The sequence below is a fragment of the Typha angustifolia genome, chromosome 10 (assembly GCF_048772165.1).
Source record: "Typha angustifolia cultivar Huaian chromosome 10, ASM4877216v1, whole genome shotgun sequence".
NCBI lineage: Eukaryota > Viridiplantae > Streptophyta > Magnoliopsida > Poales > Typhaceae > Typha > Typha angustifolia.
In genome coordinates, this window is record NC_133248.1 from 3,505,478 (window position 1) to 3,521,826 (window position 16,349).

At 35.7% G+C, this 16,349-nt stretch overlaps 2 protein-coding genes across 3 annotated transcripts in view; one reads left to right on the forward strand and one right to left on the reverse strand.

Annotated features, from left to right (window-relative positions):
* The window catches only part of LOC140768848 (DNA topoisomerase 3-beta), a 52,083-nt gene extending 50,033 nt beyond the window's left edge, over positions 1 to 2,050 (forward strand). For both annotated transcript variants that reach the window (XM_073109284.1, XM_073109285.1), the window contains 2 exons: positions 291 to 470; positions 1,104 to 2,050. In XM_073109284.1, the coding sequence (XP_072965385.1) occupies positions 291 to 470; positions 1,104 to 1,745 (822 nt within the window). In that variant the 3' untranslated portion in view covers positions 1,746 to 2,050. The remainder of the gene's footprint in view (positions 1 to 290; positions 471 to 1,103) is intronic.
* An 8,524-nt stretch (positions 2,051 to 10,574) lies between these two features.
* LOC140768603 (uncharacterized) lies at positions 10,575 to 11,908 on the reverse strand. The gene has a single exon (XM_073108939.1). It carries the CDS (start codon positions 11,777 to 11,779, stop codon positions 10,919 to 10,921), a length of 861 nt encoding a protein of 286 aa, XP_072965040.1. The 5' UTR covers positions 11,780 to 11,908; the 3' UTR covers positions 10,575 to 10,918.
* Between the last annotated feature and the right edge of the window lie 4,441 nt (positions 11,909 to 16,349).

Consider the following 16,349-nt stretch of genomic DNA (forward strand, 5'->3'; position numbering starts at 1 on the left):
TATGAGCTAAATAGTTCTATATCACATCTCATGTGTGTTGGTGTACGACAACAGCTAAGTTACCTTTCATGCTTTAGTTTCAAGTTTTTGCTAGTAATAAAGTTTACTTTAATTGAAGTATATCCAATAAGTTGCATCACTAGAATTGTAACTAAAAACATGATTATAATGGAGGTTTCTTTTACCAAAACTGATATGTTTTACATTAAAAAATTGAATACTAAACTTTCCTTTTCCATATACTTGAAGTTGACTATTTAGTTCTTTAAAGTGAAATTCCCATTTTGCAGATTGACAACATGGATGCACTTTTTGAAGCACAGTTCTCACCTTTAGCAGACTCAGGGCGTCTGCTGAGCAAATGTGGAAAATGTACTAGGTACATGAAATATATTTCCACTCAGCCTATGAGGTTATACTGTATAACATGTGAGGAGGTGTACTACCTCCCTCAGAATGGTTTGATCAAGGTAAAGCTTGCCAATTATATAAATCCATAGTCTGTTTCATTCATAGTCATCTATAATCATCGTAACAGCTGCTACTGTCACTTCTCATCTTTATGATTCAGTATGCTTACAATCTATGTCATTCTACTTTCTTTTGTCTTATTTATGCAAGAAAATTAATATAACATCATTTAGCTCAGGACCTTGCTGATTTACTTTGAGAGTATTAAGGCCAGGGATATATTATGACCATGGAGATTGATCTTAATAGGTCATATGACAATACAAACTGCTAGCTTGGTTAATGTTTTGAGGCAATAGGATTTTCTTTCCAGCTGTCTTAGGTTCATAGGGAAAATCATATGCTAGCATTACATTCGGCAATTGGCTCTAATAGCTGGCGCATGAGTGCCTACCTGACTCATAAGAACAGTTTTTTTTCCTTAAATCTATGCTGTCACTTCCATTACCTTTCAAACACAACATTTAGCATGCTATACACTAATTACCTGCTTCCACATTTTCATAATGGCACTAATGTTGGTGTGCTCATCTCAAGAGAAAATTTCTGCTTCTTGAGTTTATGGTGTCTTCCTGCTGCCAGGCTTTTTACTCCATTCTGCTCCTTGGACTGATGAACGTGCTTTTTCTCAGCTTTACAAGGAACTCGTGTGCCCTCTCGATGGCTTTGAATTGTTGCTCTTCTCGTTGGCTGGTCCAGATGGAAAATCATTCCCGCTTTGCCCTTTTTGCTACAATAGTCCTCCATTTGAAGGGATTGACAAGCTCTTTGGCACGCTTCAAGTTGGAAATTCTGGTAAGATAGGAAAAGGGGCTGGCATGCCATGTTTCCTTTGCCCTCACCCCACATGTCGGCATTCCTTGATAACCCAAGGAGTATGTGCCTGCCCTGAGTGCAGTGGAACATTAGTTCTTGATCCTGTAAGTGCACCCAAATGGAGGTTATACTGCAACATGTGCAACTGCCTTGTCTCCCTTCCAGAGGGGGCTCATCGTATCTCGACCACTGGAAAGAGGTGCCCCGAGTGTGACTCAACAATAATTGAGGTTGACTTCAACAAGAAGAGCACACCCCTCAAAGATGGAGCTACTTTGCATGTCGGTTGTATCTTGTGTGATGATTTATTGCACTCCCTAGTGGAAATGAAGCATGGCAGGTCCTTTTTTAGGCGTGGAAGAGGAAGAGGCCGAGGTCGAGGAAGAGGAAGGAGCAGGGGTAGGGGAAGGAGTGGTCTAAAGAACGAGGACCCAAAGATGAGTTTTCGAGATTTTTAAGCAAGGACAAGTTCACAAAGTTCACTTATCCACCATTGTGCTTCTTGCTTTGTCATGTGATGCTGTCCTCCGGAATTTTAGAGTAACTTTTTACATTTGTTATTCATGGAACACTGTGGAATCCTGCGTTTGTTTTATTTAGACTCTATTTCTACCCTTATTGAACAGAAATGAGAAAAGTTGACATAGGAAAGTGCATACCGTGAACTGTGAAGCAATTCTATGCTACGCCCCATGTTAAGCAAAAGCTAATATCACAACTATTACTAGCCTGTTTATATATTTTCCTAGACTGATAATGAGCACATCTGCTTATTTGTTTGCTCGATACAGATCCTGGAAGAGTTATTTGGACATTGGTGCACTGGAACTGCAAGATTTGCCAGCAGTAAGGAATGTTCTTTATGAGATTTTATGGTTTAATTTGCAACATGCTACTGACCTGAATAGCCATATTTTCTTTTGTGCATGTGCGAACTTGTGGTGTCCTAAGGTAAACCAAGCTGTTTTCTGTATTTTATTTATTTTTTTTTTAATTTATTTATCAAAATAGATTGCCTTCAAATTTAACTACTAAAATGAGTCTACTTTACTATAGTCCTAGGTAAAACGTTTAATTGTTCAACGTTTTACTAAAAGTACTAATAATATCAGTGTTTTCTTAAATAAAATGTTTAATCTTATCAGTATTTTTGTTGAAACACTTTAGATAATGTTTATATCCCTTAACCTAGGAAGCTTTTTACTTAAAAAAATATTTTAACAGTTAAACATTTTTAATAATAAATTAAAGTCTTTTTGGTATTTAAGTTTGGAGGTGATCTATTTTGGTAAATAAGTTTTAAAATAGATCTGGTTTGGTCAAAAACTCATCAAAACCATGCACTTTTGGTATTCCAAATGCTTAAAGAATCAGTCATGATCTCTGTTGTCTTCTACGTTTGCCCATATTTTGTGTAGCTGCAGGAAATAGCATCATATTCAACTAAATCTTGAAAGGCCAAAAAGTATGTACATAAGCTGAAACCACCAGTGAGTGGTTATTGCTCACATCCGTGCAAACAAATTAGACCATTTTCTGGAGTGAGATTGCTGTAGTTCTCTAACACTGACGGATCCCTTACAGGCACATCAATTGTTTGTATATACAGTTCCCAATCAAAATGATACTTAAGCTGCAGGAATTCAGGTAACTCAGCAGCTGTTCTTCCTTACAGTTTTTTAGCTAGTTATACAGTAGAATTTTGTCTTATGCTTAGTAATTTTCTGATATTAGAAAAATAACTCCATTGTTTCACAGGAAAGTAGAGTTACTTCCATATTTGCATCCAACGCTAATATCTCCATAAAGAGCAGCTCTTCACTCTCTGCGAACCTCAGCTAAGGTTGCACTTATTCCCAACAAGTATAATTACTGCATTTGGATCTGCATGGGCTGGAAGCTCATCAAGCCACCATGGTACCTTATCAAATCTTGGGTGTTTGGTGATGTCATAGATGATAAGGGAACTGACAGCGCCTTTCTTAGTAGCATCAATCAATTTTAGTAGAGTTGGTAAGTATTTTTCTCATGACCGAGGAGGTCATGGGCCTCGGTCATGGGTTTAACTTTAACTGCAAATTATATTGTTAATAAATTGTTTGATGGTTTGACTCAACGGTTTGACTCAATTGATGGCTCAATAGTGCAACTGATTTGGTGGAGCAGCTCTGCAGCGCGATAGCTTTGTTCGGCAATACATATGGTTTGAAGCCTAAATTAGACAGATTACTATATTGGCTAAAAGTTTGGTGGAACTTATATGTCTTTGTATCTAGGGAGGTTAGTCCTTTATCTAGTCAATATCTAGTTTTTGAGCTCATGAATGATAAAAAAGAACACTAGTTATGGTGTGGTATCTCTCATGTCTTGGCCTTGATGAGGTTCTTGTCAATGAGGATTTCATCTCTATTTTTCTCTCCACACAATCTACAGCACCGAAATCTATGGAATTGGAGTCATGGTGGATTCTTATCTTTGGTGTACGCATTAAGGTTCTTGAATGGTGTGGTTGTGTTATTCCATAGGCATAGGGACCAGCAGCCAATTTCCATGTGCTAGTTTAGTTGATAATGGTGGTCTCCAGTTGGCTCCTGCACTTTGATTTTAACTTCTCTGATTCATCATCCTATGCCGCTGCTGAGTAAACGCAGCACAAGGAGGCACTCTAAAACCTGATTTCTCATTGTCCTATAGGATTTAATGAGCCTCCTTTCCAGCCAACGGCGTAAGGCCCATCATTAGCCTAACAAACACTTTTTGTTCTTTTCTTCTTTTCCTCTCAGATGGATAAGAGCAACTATAAAGGGAATATTGGAACTTTGAAGATGTTCAACTTTTTACTGGCCGCTAATGGAAAAGAGATTTTTTTTTATAGGTCCGCTGGTCTTATCTACATTAAGAATAAAGTCAATTCTAGAATATGTATTCTTTTTTATAATTTCTAAAATAAAGTTTTTATTTTATAAATAATTATTTTTATATTCACTTATATTATAAAATAAGAATAATAGTTATGTTTAATGTGATATAAAGTAAAAAAAAAAAAGATATTTTATTTTTATAAAATTACTATAAATACTATTTTTTATTTCAAAAGAAGAATCACCTAAAGTACCCTTAGCAAATTAAATAATTGCAAATAGGAACTGGATGTATTACTAATATCATTTCATTATGCTTACCTAGGATCGCTCACATAGAAAGTTATTTGAATTAAATTAAATTGCCCACTCAGCGAGTTTTGGGGATGTATACATGTTATCTTTACTGGCATATTCAAGAGGGGATCAAAACTCAACTAGTAAATAACTTTTGTTTGGTGTGTAGACTGTAGACTTGGATCACTCAAAAGCCTCTGAAAGGAAATGGTTGATTATGAAATGGAGTAGGGTAGGATAAGGCCTTCTAATATGATACTTACTAGTTTTTGGACCTACACCCAAAAGGTGGCATGATAAAAATCTTCAGCTTTCCCTTCAATTATTTTCCGACCATCTTTCTTTCTCAGTGATAGTTTATTAGATGCCCCTCTTTTGGGCATGATATTTGTGCTCTCTATGATGTTTGATAATTTGTTTGATATTTGATAATTTAATTAAAATTCAAAAGATGAAATAAAATGGGATTTGATCCCATAGCCAATTAATTTTTAAAATCAATGAAACATTTTTCATTTCATCAAGTGCTGTTAGATTATATTTAATCAAGATATTTTTGTGGATTAAATCCTAGTAATTTACAAGTCCAACCAAAATTGATAATATTAGCAAAACGGAGGGTGGTTTTGGTTAATTTTCTAAATTAAATAATAATAATAATAATCATAAAGTAATCAAATTAATTTGCCAATGGGATAGTGCTCAAATAATTAAAGCAGCTTATATTAAATGAATATACCTAATTCAGATCAACAAACGACACCGATTTAATAGGGACATTAAGTTCTTAACCAAATCAATTTATCAATTTTAGTGTTAAAATAGTGAAAAAGACTAGCGTTCGTTATCTTTCCCAGAAGAGCTACAAAATATCACATCAATTCTGTAATTGCCTTAGAAAATATATGCACGTAGTACTAGGAATATGCCTTTCCACAAAACTCAGGAGCTTTTGCATGTTAATTAAAATTTTTCGATCTAGTGTGTAAAATTGAGAGTATATATATTTTTATAATTGATGCACATTTTATTATTGCACATAATCTATATATACGATGCACAGTAAAATTCATTATCACAGATACAATTAAAATGTAAAAGCTCATATAAAACTCTCCTTATAATATTTGCTAACTGTTGCTAAGAAGCCAAGGCCATTTAAAATCTATGGACCACACCTTATACTCGGCTAAAAGGTCAGATGGCTTCCTACCTTTCTTAGGCAGTTTAGCATATCTTGGGATAGGGAAAAGCCTACCGGCGCAAATAGTTTTATTAAGTCATTTGGTTATAAATTATTGGGTATACAAATACAGTAAGAGGATACAGAGTGACAGTTTTGGATACAAATTCTACACTTGGCTAGAACAAACATTACATAATATAATATAATATCAAATAAATAAAGACATAAATAAGCACCAATGCACAACTAGGAGCATATGAGGTAAGACGACAACTCGATAAATAGGTCTCTCAATTCACCCTTTTTTTTTCTTTTTGAATCCTTGATGAGCTTTCTTAGGGCTAGTACTCATTTACGGAATCGTAGACGGTGGTTGACAATTAATCTTTTGTCTTGTTCAAGATGTTATTTACTATAACGACATCTCTTTATGCATCTAAAAGAAGAATAATAGAAGTATGGATAGGGTTGAGAATCAGATGAATTAAATCCAACTCAATCTAACTCCATATCCAAATTTTGTTGGCTGTGGGTTGAGACTTTCTGTATCCATCTTAATATCCAGATCTCTATTTATATTCGAATAATCTATATAGGTATAGATATGGATTGAACAATAAAATCTGAATAATTATCCGCTTAACATTTATACTAAAATATTAAAATTAGTGATATAAATACTTTAAAATACTTTAAAATACTTCTATATGAATATCTAATCTATTTTTTTTAGCAATTCACAATTAAATTTACATATAAACTGGTTTGCATGAATATAAACATAAATACATTAGAAATAAAGAAGTAATGAATTGCATGGATATTATTGCGAATTGTATAAATATAACTATAAATTGTGTAAAATTATTATGAATTATAGTCAGAAAAAGAAGCTAGATGAGGAGTGGGGGAGATTTTGCCTTCAAGCTATCCTATTAGTTCGCCTCCTGGTGATGATTAGGTGCTCCTACTTAGTTGAATTATGCCTTGAGTGAGCATTTTCACCACCATCTTGCTAATCCCCTCCTTCTGGCTATGAGGGTAATAATAAGGTCAAACATGGCTGGTTCGGCCCTCGGAACAATGCGGTCGAGTGGTCATACCCTACAACCTCGTGGCTCCTCGAACATGTTGACAAACTCCTATGCCAGATCCATGGGTGACATTTGCATCAAGAAGACTCGATCTCGCTGTATAGAAGACTGATTAAAGATTGCAAACCAGCATCGGCTTGCTGTTGCAACTGGTCGCCTGCCAATCAAATTTGTGAAGTTGGAAAACACAAGTCCTAAACTCTTGAGCTATTGAATCCTCAAGATGATGTTGGCACAATGCAAGGCTAGAGAATACAAGTGGATGGTGAAGACCTACTCTTGATTCTTTAACTTGACACAACCACATATTGTACTAGCTCTCAAGGTGTTATCATCCCCAATGGTCACCACAAACCCCTCTGTGGGTTCCGACTTGAGCCCAATCTTTTGCAGCAACCTCTTATCAATAAAATTATGAGTTTATCCGGTGTCGATCAAGACTCGAACCACCGTTCACTTCACCATACCACTCACATGCAATGTCTTAGGCATTGCAATCCCCGAGTATGCATGGAGTGAGATCTTGGTCACTATTTCCTCCATATTCTTTGGCCTTAATACTCTTCTTAGTAGCCTGGGTACTCACCTCTTCGTCCAAGCCATCAATGAGCATTATTGATTCGATCAGTTTTGCACAACGATGCCCCGGAGTAAATATTTCGTCGCAACTAAAACACAGCCCCTCCTTTCTTCTAATTGTGCAGGTGTTAAGGCTCGACTCGTGGATTGTGAAGGCAACTTCACTCACTAGAGGGCCTCAAGGGTGGCTGTGGTGCCAATGGCTGTAGTTGTAGCCCTTGGGCTAACTCATGGTGCTTCCTACCACTAGGCTCAGTCTTGATGGAAGTCATTCGTCTCGAGTTGTCCACCTGGGTCTAGACTAAATCTTCATGGCTCGGTACTTCTCCTCCATTAGCATCACATCCTCAAATGATTCCTTCAACATGCGTGATCAGAGAGAGCACACGCCGTCTTAGATTTCAGTTTGTAAGTCGAAGATGAAGGTGCTCCATAGTTGTTAGTCAGTCCATCGAGGTTGACATTGACTACTCACACTATCAAACTCCTCATGAAATGCCTAATGGTCATCTTTTGAATGGACTTCGAGAGGAGGGCATCAAAGTCCTCGTTACTGACATATCAAAGCATCTCATGAGCTCAATGAAAAAATATTCCCACAATTCAAGCTTGCCTTGGGCGTTGGCTGACCAAAACCAATGTAAGGCCATTTCCTCAAAGTGAAAGCTTACTAGTAGCACCTTTTGCTCTTCCAGCATCCTTGATAGAGGTAAAGCTACTCCACTTGGTTGATCCAATCGATCAAATCCCCACCCTTAAACCATGGGTACTCCAAGCATAGGATCCTTACCAAACTCCACTATCACAATTCAGATCATGTCGATCACCAAGTTGGAGAGGAGAAGGGTGCACCATGACTAGTTGGTAGTCTCTTCAGCAGCAATCATCTTCCATTAATAGTGGGGGATCGTCTTGGCCACGCAACGGGTCAAAGCTGACAAGAGGCTCCCCATTAGAGTGGCCTATCTACTGTGGCTTGACCACTATTGGTCCATGCAAGATATGTTCTATTGGTTAAGGCTTGGTGATAGTGTGATTAGTGGTTCTCTATGCTAGAGTGGTGGAGCTGGTGGTGGCATGAACACTAGGGTCGGGGAAATCTACGTTGAGAGCTCTATTGTGCCTTCTCTAGTCTCTCTCGGTGCCATAGTCTCCCTTAGCATATCCATGATTATCTAGTTAGTGATGGATATTTGTTCGACAAGGTTGCCGAGTTGGACGTGGATTGAAGGTGGCTCAATATTAGGGTTCGAATTGGCCCTAACTTTCGAAGTCTCTACTACCGCCGAGTTGGTCTCATTAGCTACATGCCTCATCAGCATAGGGTCATCGTCATGAAGGTAGAAGCACGCCAAGGACAGTCTAGCTTTGATACTAGAAATTGATATAATCATGTTTGTGTATCTAGCTTGGCTTAGCCGAAGCTTAGGTTGGCTAGAAGAATGGTGGTGTAGTCTACTCGTGGGGCAATGATGGTAGTGATGGTTAGCTAAAAATGGTGATGGATAATGGATGGTAATGAGGGTGATAAGAGTAGTGGAATAGTAATTGGTAAAAGGAAGAAGTGGGAGAAAATGACCGACCCTAAGGGACTAAGGGGTATGATCAGATGGAAAGAGGTAGAGGACGGCGGAACAGGGTCGACCATGGGAGAAAGGAGCTAGGGTTGAGAGAGAGAGAGAGAGAGAGAGAGAGAGAGAGTTAGGTCAAGAGATAATTCCAATATTCTATAATGAAATCCAGTGCGCACCACTATGCTTTATAAGTGGCTACCAGTCTCTAACCAGTTTGGCTAACCTAACCGACTAACCTAACTTGACTTAAACCAAATAGCAATCAACTAAAACATAGGGTCTAAAGTGCAATTACAATAATCAAATGCAAAATGAAAGATAATTGGGATCTAATCTCGTCAGGTCCTATGCGAGGTGGTTTGGTCAAGCCCAAATTATATCAACCATTTTCTCATCTTCTATAGTCTTATTGGTTTTGAAGACACTCGAAGGAGTCACATGGCAAGTGGCATTAAAGTCTACCTACTAACCTTCGTCTACATTGACCATCATAAGTTTGGTGATCATAACAATCATATCATCCTCGATGACATTGGCCTTCTCTTTTTTCATTGGTTGTTTGCCTCTGTAGTTGCAGCATTGTCTTGTAAAATACCTAACTTTATCCCACACATAGAAGAACCCTTCTTTTTTTTTCCATTTTTCTTTGTAAAGTCCTTATTCTTGAACTTAGAAAAATCTTACCTTTGTTATGATGCTTTTCTTTATTATTTGAATTGGATGCCGAATTCTTAATGTTATGAACATTATCTTTCTTCTCAACGTTCTTCTATTGATTTTTAAGTATGTCTCTAAAATGAGCTTCACTTTCAATTTTAATGTGCATTATTAAGTCACTAAGATTTATAACTTTCTTCTTATATTTCAAAATACATTGATATCTTTTCAAGAAGGAGAAAGTTTACCAGTAATATTTAAAACATGGAAAGTCTTAGTGATAGGCTCTCCATTTTCTCCAATCTCACGTGGCAAAATTTTGAAGTTGATTTATTTGCGCGAGGACTAGTTTAGCATTATCCATTTGAAATCAACATACTTGTTACTAATAGCAAATAAATTTGGCATTTTCAATAACATACCTATATTCAAGTGCTCCATATAAAAATTTTATCGTTGTGTACTTGAAAATTTTATCGAACATCAGATTTATTATTGAATTGAGAATAGTGTAGCGATAAATGTCATCGTCATTGATCGATTTATTTTGTTTGCCACTGTATTCTTCTTCAAGTATTCCTTCCATTGGGAAATGAGTTGTGATCACATACACCACCTTTAATATGGTGAGTAGTAAAAAATCTTCAATCTTTATCTCTCGTAGTTGATTCCATCTAAGCGATAGAGCCTTTCTACTCCTTGTAGTTGATTTTATCTCGAGGATATAATGCCTTAACAATCAAGTTTTTAATAAATGTATTTTCTTAGAATTTGGGAATCAATCACCAACCCCAAGATCAAGAAGAAAATTAAAAATTAAAAATAAATATTTTTGCATAAAGAAAGGAAGATTAATAGTATGATTATTTTTCTTATCTTGTAGGTACTCTTCCATTTTATTTAAAGAGTTTTAGATGATGAAATATGCATCTCTTCCTTCACACGAATTAAAATTTTATCTCGAACGAGATATTAATTTCAAATGTTAAATAAAATTTGCTATTACAAAACTTAGAAGAAGAAAAAAAAAAGCCTGAATTACGAAGAAAATTCGGGCTAAATTGATAAAAACAAAATTGTTGCGTATTTTTTATGCAAATCACCCCCTCGGTCCCTTTACAAAGTTTATAATCAGGGAGAACAAAGAAAATGATCTAAATCATCCACTCGTATTTCCAAGATGCCAAGACGGACCCCATCCGCATCACAAGAGACAACCACCGCTCACCAGCTCATGACCGAGAGCGCTAACGTGCGCCGCTCCTCTCTAAATCTCTGATCACAGCCTTCCGCCGCGTATTTGGACGCTCTCGCCACACCTCACTAAAGTAAAATATCTTAATAAAATACAAAAAGAAAAGTCTCCGTCGTCTTCTCCTCCCTCTACCTTATTCTCGCCGATGGAGCGAGCCGAAACCCATCCGCCGGAAACCCAACGGCGCGGCACATGACCTCGACGGCGGCAGCCCCGGAACCGGGGGTCATGGGATTGGTCGTCCTTCGGTAGGGCCCGAGCCACTTGGCGAGCATGTACCGGCTCTTTCGCCACGGCGGCACGTCAAGCCCATTCCTCCGGAGCGATCTCCGCGCTGCCTCCGCCGTCAACCTCACCGCCTTCCCGATCGCCTCATCCATCGCCACCACCACCCTCGGCACCGCCGCCACCACCCTTGCGCACTCCTCCGTCGCCCTCGCCACCTCCATCCCCGCCGCGAAATCCGCGTCCACAATGTACCTCCTCTTCTCCTTCCCCGGCGAGATCACATCGATGTACTCGTAGCTCCCCGCGGTAATACCACCGGCAGCCTCCCACCTCGCCTTGCAGATCCCGGCTTCGTACCCCGCCGCCCTCAGCCGCGTCATCACCGCCCTCCGGAACGGTGATCCGGTCGTCCTCATCCCCTCCTCCTCCTTCATCGCCATTGTCACCTCGGCAGCGAGCCGGTTCCGGAACGGATCTATCTCGGCGGGCGGATCGAGGAGCTCGCGCATCCTCGTCGCCGCTGCCGTGGCCCGATCGGCGCCGTCTTCGTCGTCGGAATCTCCGTCGAGGTCGGATCCGTCATGGCTCTCGGCGGCGGAGGCGCTGCTTTCGAGGAACGCTTGGACGAGGCCGGAGAGACAGGTGGACGCCTCGTGCTCGCTGCCGCTACTGGCGTAGCCGGTCATCTCCCCGCGGAGGCGAGCTCGAGCTTTCTCATCCAACGGATCGGTGACCCGCTTCGCCCGGACGTACACCGCCATTTGCCGGTAAAAATCCCCAATTAGAACGAAAGCAATAATTATATAGATGAAGGCTACCCAAGGTAGCTTCACCTTTTATACACGAAAGTTTTATAACCAGAGGTTTAATTCTTTTATTCGTCTTATTATTCCGTTCCTCTCAAGCATACAATAGCATATTCTTCCCGTCTATTAAATTTTATATTAAAAAAAAAGAAAAAGAAAAGAGAAGCTTATCCATTAGGCAGGATATTATACTATCGAGAGCCGCGTGAACCGACTACGTGGCAATTTAAATGAAATATTGACACGTGGGAGCCTCTGTCTCTCTCTCTCTCTCTCGCTTGTGAGCGAGTACGAAACAGTGGCTGTCTAGTTTGATGCCTGACAGCCTGAGTGAAGGTACTCTTTTGTATCCTATTACTATGTTTATGGTTACAAATTATAGTAACAATGAGGTGAATAATTAAAGTTAATTTATAAAATTAGCATTCAGTAGTGATACTAGGATAATATTTTTCTCCCTGATCCAATTAAATATTTTTGGGTTATTACATCGAAAACCCATTTGATTTCCGATTCGACGGTTCAAAATTATTTTCGATTTCTCTTAAATTTGAGACTTTTTTTTTTTAATTTTTCTATTTTTATAATTTAGTGTCTTATTAAATGTTAATAGAATATTATAAGAAAGAGATAAATGATCCGTACTTATCTTTTTCTTTATCTTCTTCATTTTTTTCATCTTCTACGTCATATATTGCTGTTAATTTTTTTCTTCTTAATCATCATCATCTTTTATTGCACCTTTTTCTATCTCTTAATTTTTTTTATACAAGTCTCCAATCACTCTTTAATTAATAAAAGAAAAGACTAATTAGAGATAATTTAAACTATAAATTCTTCATTCTGTTATAAATATATTTCGAATCTGAAGAAACTCTGAATAAAAAAATTATAGATTATGATATCATAGATTTTATCCAATTGGTTTTATAATTTTTAGGCTTTAAATGATTATCTTGTGAATATTTTTTTAAAACCATGTACAACTAAAATAAGTACGAAATTTATACTTAAATATAAATTTCATGCTTAAACTAAGAAATTCTAATTTTTACGTAATTTAGGTAAAATATTCATAAGATATGTATTTGACATCCAAAAAATATGAAACTAATTGGATAAAATCCGTGACATCATGATCTAGAACTTTTGTATTCGAAGTTTCTTTATATTTAAAATTTATCTGAAACAAAAAATTTGATAAGAAATTCGTAGTTTTAGTATGAAATTCGTAGTTTAAGTACGAAATTTATAATTTAAGTATAAAATTCTGATAATAATTCACTGTTTCTTAATTATATATTATAATTTACTTAAACTATAAATTTCATTCTTAAACTATGAATTTCATATTAAAACTATGAATTTCCTGTCAAATTCTTTGTTTTACTGTAGATAAAGTTTAAATATGAAAAACTCCAAATATAAAAGTTCTAGATCAGTATGAAATAACGAAAGTTATTAAATATCAATGAAAATTGTTATTATATTTACGAAAGTGACTAATTAGAGATATTTTTTCTATACAAGTCTCTCTAATTGTTCTTAGTAAGAGACTAATAAGAAATAGTTTAAACTACGAATTATTGTCAAAATTTCATACTTAAACTACGAATTTCGTACTTAATCTACGAAATTTTTGTCAAATTCTATATCACAGATTTTATCCAATTAGTTTTATATTTTTTGAATGTGAGATGCATATCTTCTTAATATTTTGCTGAAATTTTGCAGAATTAGAATTTCGTAGTTTAAGTATAAATTTTGTACTTAAATTAAGAAATTTTAGTTGTGCATAGTTTAAACAAAGTATTCACAAAATAATCGTTTGAACTCCAAAAATTATGAAACCAATTGGATAAAATTTATGAAATCATAATCTAGAACTTTTTAATTCGGAGTTTCTTCATATTTGAAATATATCTACAACGGAATGAACAATTTATAATTTAAGTATGAAATTTGTAGTTTAAGTGTGAAATAACGAAAGTTGTTAAAAATCAATGAAAGTTGTTATTATATTTACGAAAGTGACTAATTAGAGATATTTTTTCTATACAAGTCTCTCTAATCGCTCTTAGTAAGAGACTAATAAGAGATAGTTTAAACTATAAATTATTGTCAAAATTTCATACTTAAACTATAAATTTTATACTTAAACTACGAATTTTATACTTAAACTATAAATTTCTTGTCAAATTATTTATTTCACTGTAGATAAATTTCAAATATGAAGAAAATCTAAATATAAAGTTCTAGATTATGATGTCATGGATTTTATCAAATTAGTTTCAAATCTTTTGAATGTTAGATGCATATTTTTCTAAATATTTTGCTAAAATTATGTAAAATTAGAATTTCATAGTTTAAGTATGAAATTCATACTTTAAGTACAAATTTCGTACTTAAGCTATGAAATTTTAGTTGTACGCAGTTTAAAAAACATATTCATAAGATGAAGTCCAAAAATTATGAAACTAATTAGATAAAATATATGACATCATGATCTAGAACTTTTTTATTCGAAGTTTCGTCAAATTGGAAATATATCTACAGTCGAATGAAGAATTCCTAGTTTAAGTACGAAATTCGTATTTTAAGTATGAAATTTTAAAAATAATGCATAGTTTTTTAAGTATATATTGTAATTTACTTGTAATATTAGATTAAATTATATTTTTGAAACGTTGATTAAGAAGTTTATTTATTTAAATTATCTCTAATTTTTTTATATGTAAATTGTAATGGTGAAATGTATAAATTCTGCAATGTAAAAAAAATAACGGTTAAAAATTAATGAAAGTTGTTATTACATTTACAAAAGCGACTGATTAAAGATATATTTTTTATATAAGTCTCTCTGATCGTTCTTAGTAAGAGACTAATTAGAGATAGTTTAAACTACGAATTATTGTCATAATTATATACTTAAACTATAAATTTCGTACTTAAACAACGAATTTCATACTTAAACTATAAATTTCTTATCAAATTCTTTGTTCCACTGTAGATAAATTTTAAATATGAAGAAACTTCAAATATAAAAGTTCTAGATCATAATGTCACGGATTTTATCGAATTAGTTTCATATTTTTTGGATGTCATATGCATATCTTCTAAATATTTTGCTAAAATTATGCAGAATTAGAATTTCATAGTTTAAGTGGAAATTTTTATTTAAATACAAATTTCGTATTTAAACTATGAAATTTCAGTTGTGCATAGTTTTAAAAAAATATTTACAAGATAATCTTGGAAGTTAAAAAATTATGAAACTAATTGAATAAAATCTATAACATCATGATCTAGAACTTTTTATTTAAAGTTTCTTTATATTCAAAATATATCTACAGCGGAATAAGACATAGGTTAAACTATCTCTAATTAGCCTCTTATTTATTAATTAAAGAATAATTAGAGACTTATATAAAAAAAGAAAGAAGATAATGATGAAGAAGAAAAAAATTAGCAGCAATATATGAAGTAGAAGATGAAGAAGGTGAAGAAGATGAAAGAGTACGGGTCATCTCTTTCTTTTATAGTATCCCGTTAACATTTAATAAGGCATTAAATGATAAAATCGGCAAAGTTGGAAGAAAAGTAAAAAAAGAGCCTCAAGTGCAAGAGAAACCGAAAATGATCATAGCTTGCTAAATCGAAAACCAAGTAGGTTTTCGGTGCAAATAACCCAATATTTTTTGTAGGAATATTGCATGATTACTATTAACTATTAAGACAATGGATGAGATGGTAAGAAATTTGACGAGGATTAGACAGGTGACCATGGTAGCTTGGAGGCTGAGCATCAAAGGTGGAACCAAACTTGGGAGTTTCTCTGATACAAATATCTAAAACTATGAGGGGCCTATCTGTAAAAATAGTTCAATAGTTTAAGCTGGGGGACCATGGTCAATTATGTAGTTCCTCCGCCCGATCGGTGGATTTTGCCCCACTACTTATCAATCAGCATTTGCTCAAAACAAGAGAATGCATTCAAACACTGCCGACGGGACGAACAGATATTGAAGACAAATTGGATATGGGTGCCTCACTCTATTGAGGAGCTTGTGGTGAAATCCATTTATTCTTTTCTCTAGCGGCAGTTGATGGTGATGTGGAATGGGTGGTGGAAACTATGGAGGCACATCGAGAGTGCTATCTTTCTATCGAAAGCTAGCTTGGCAGCAACTACTAACTCCTCTATAGTCTGCGGCTTCATCAAGATGAGAACTGTAGTTTGTGTGGTATACACCGGGAAACTGTCAACCACCAATTTTTCAGTTGTTGGTTTAGCTTGGGATATTTGATGTAGCTAGGGTGCTAATTGGGGTTTTCTCAATTGCAAGTGAGAGAGGACTGGCTTACAACTAGGTCACATGCTAAGGTTGAGATGAACTACAAGTTCCAAGCATTGGCAAATCTAGAAACAGTGCAATGTGGTTGTCTTTTGGTAGTAAGAGGATCTACCATCCAAGGGTGGCAATCCGCAAAGCTGTTTAGATGGCTAAGGACTATGCTAAAGTAA

What these genes read in the sequence shown, in the direction of transcription:
- LOC140768603 (XM_073108939.1), bottom strand. Translation starts at nt 11,779, where the DNA reads ATGGCGGTGTACGTCCGGGCGAAGCGGGTCACCGATCCGTTGGATGAG.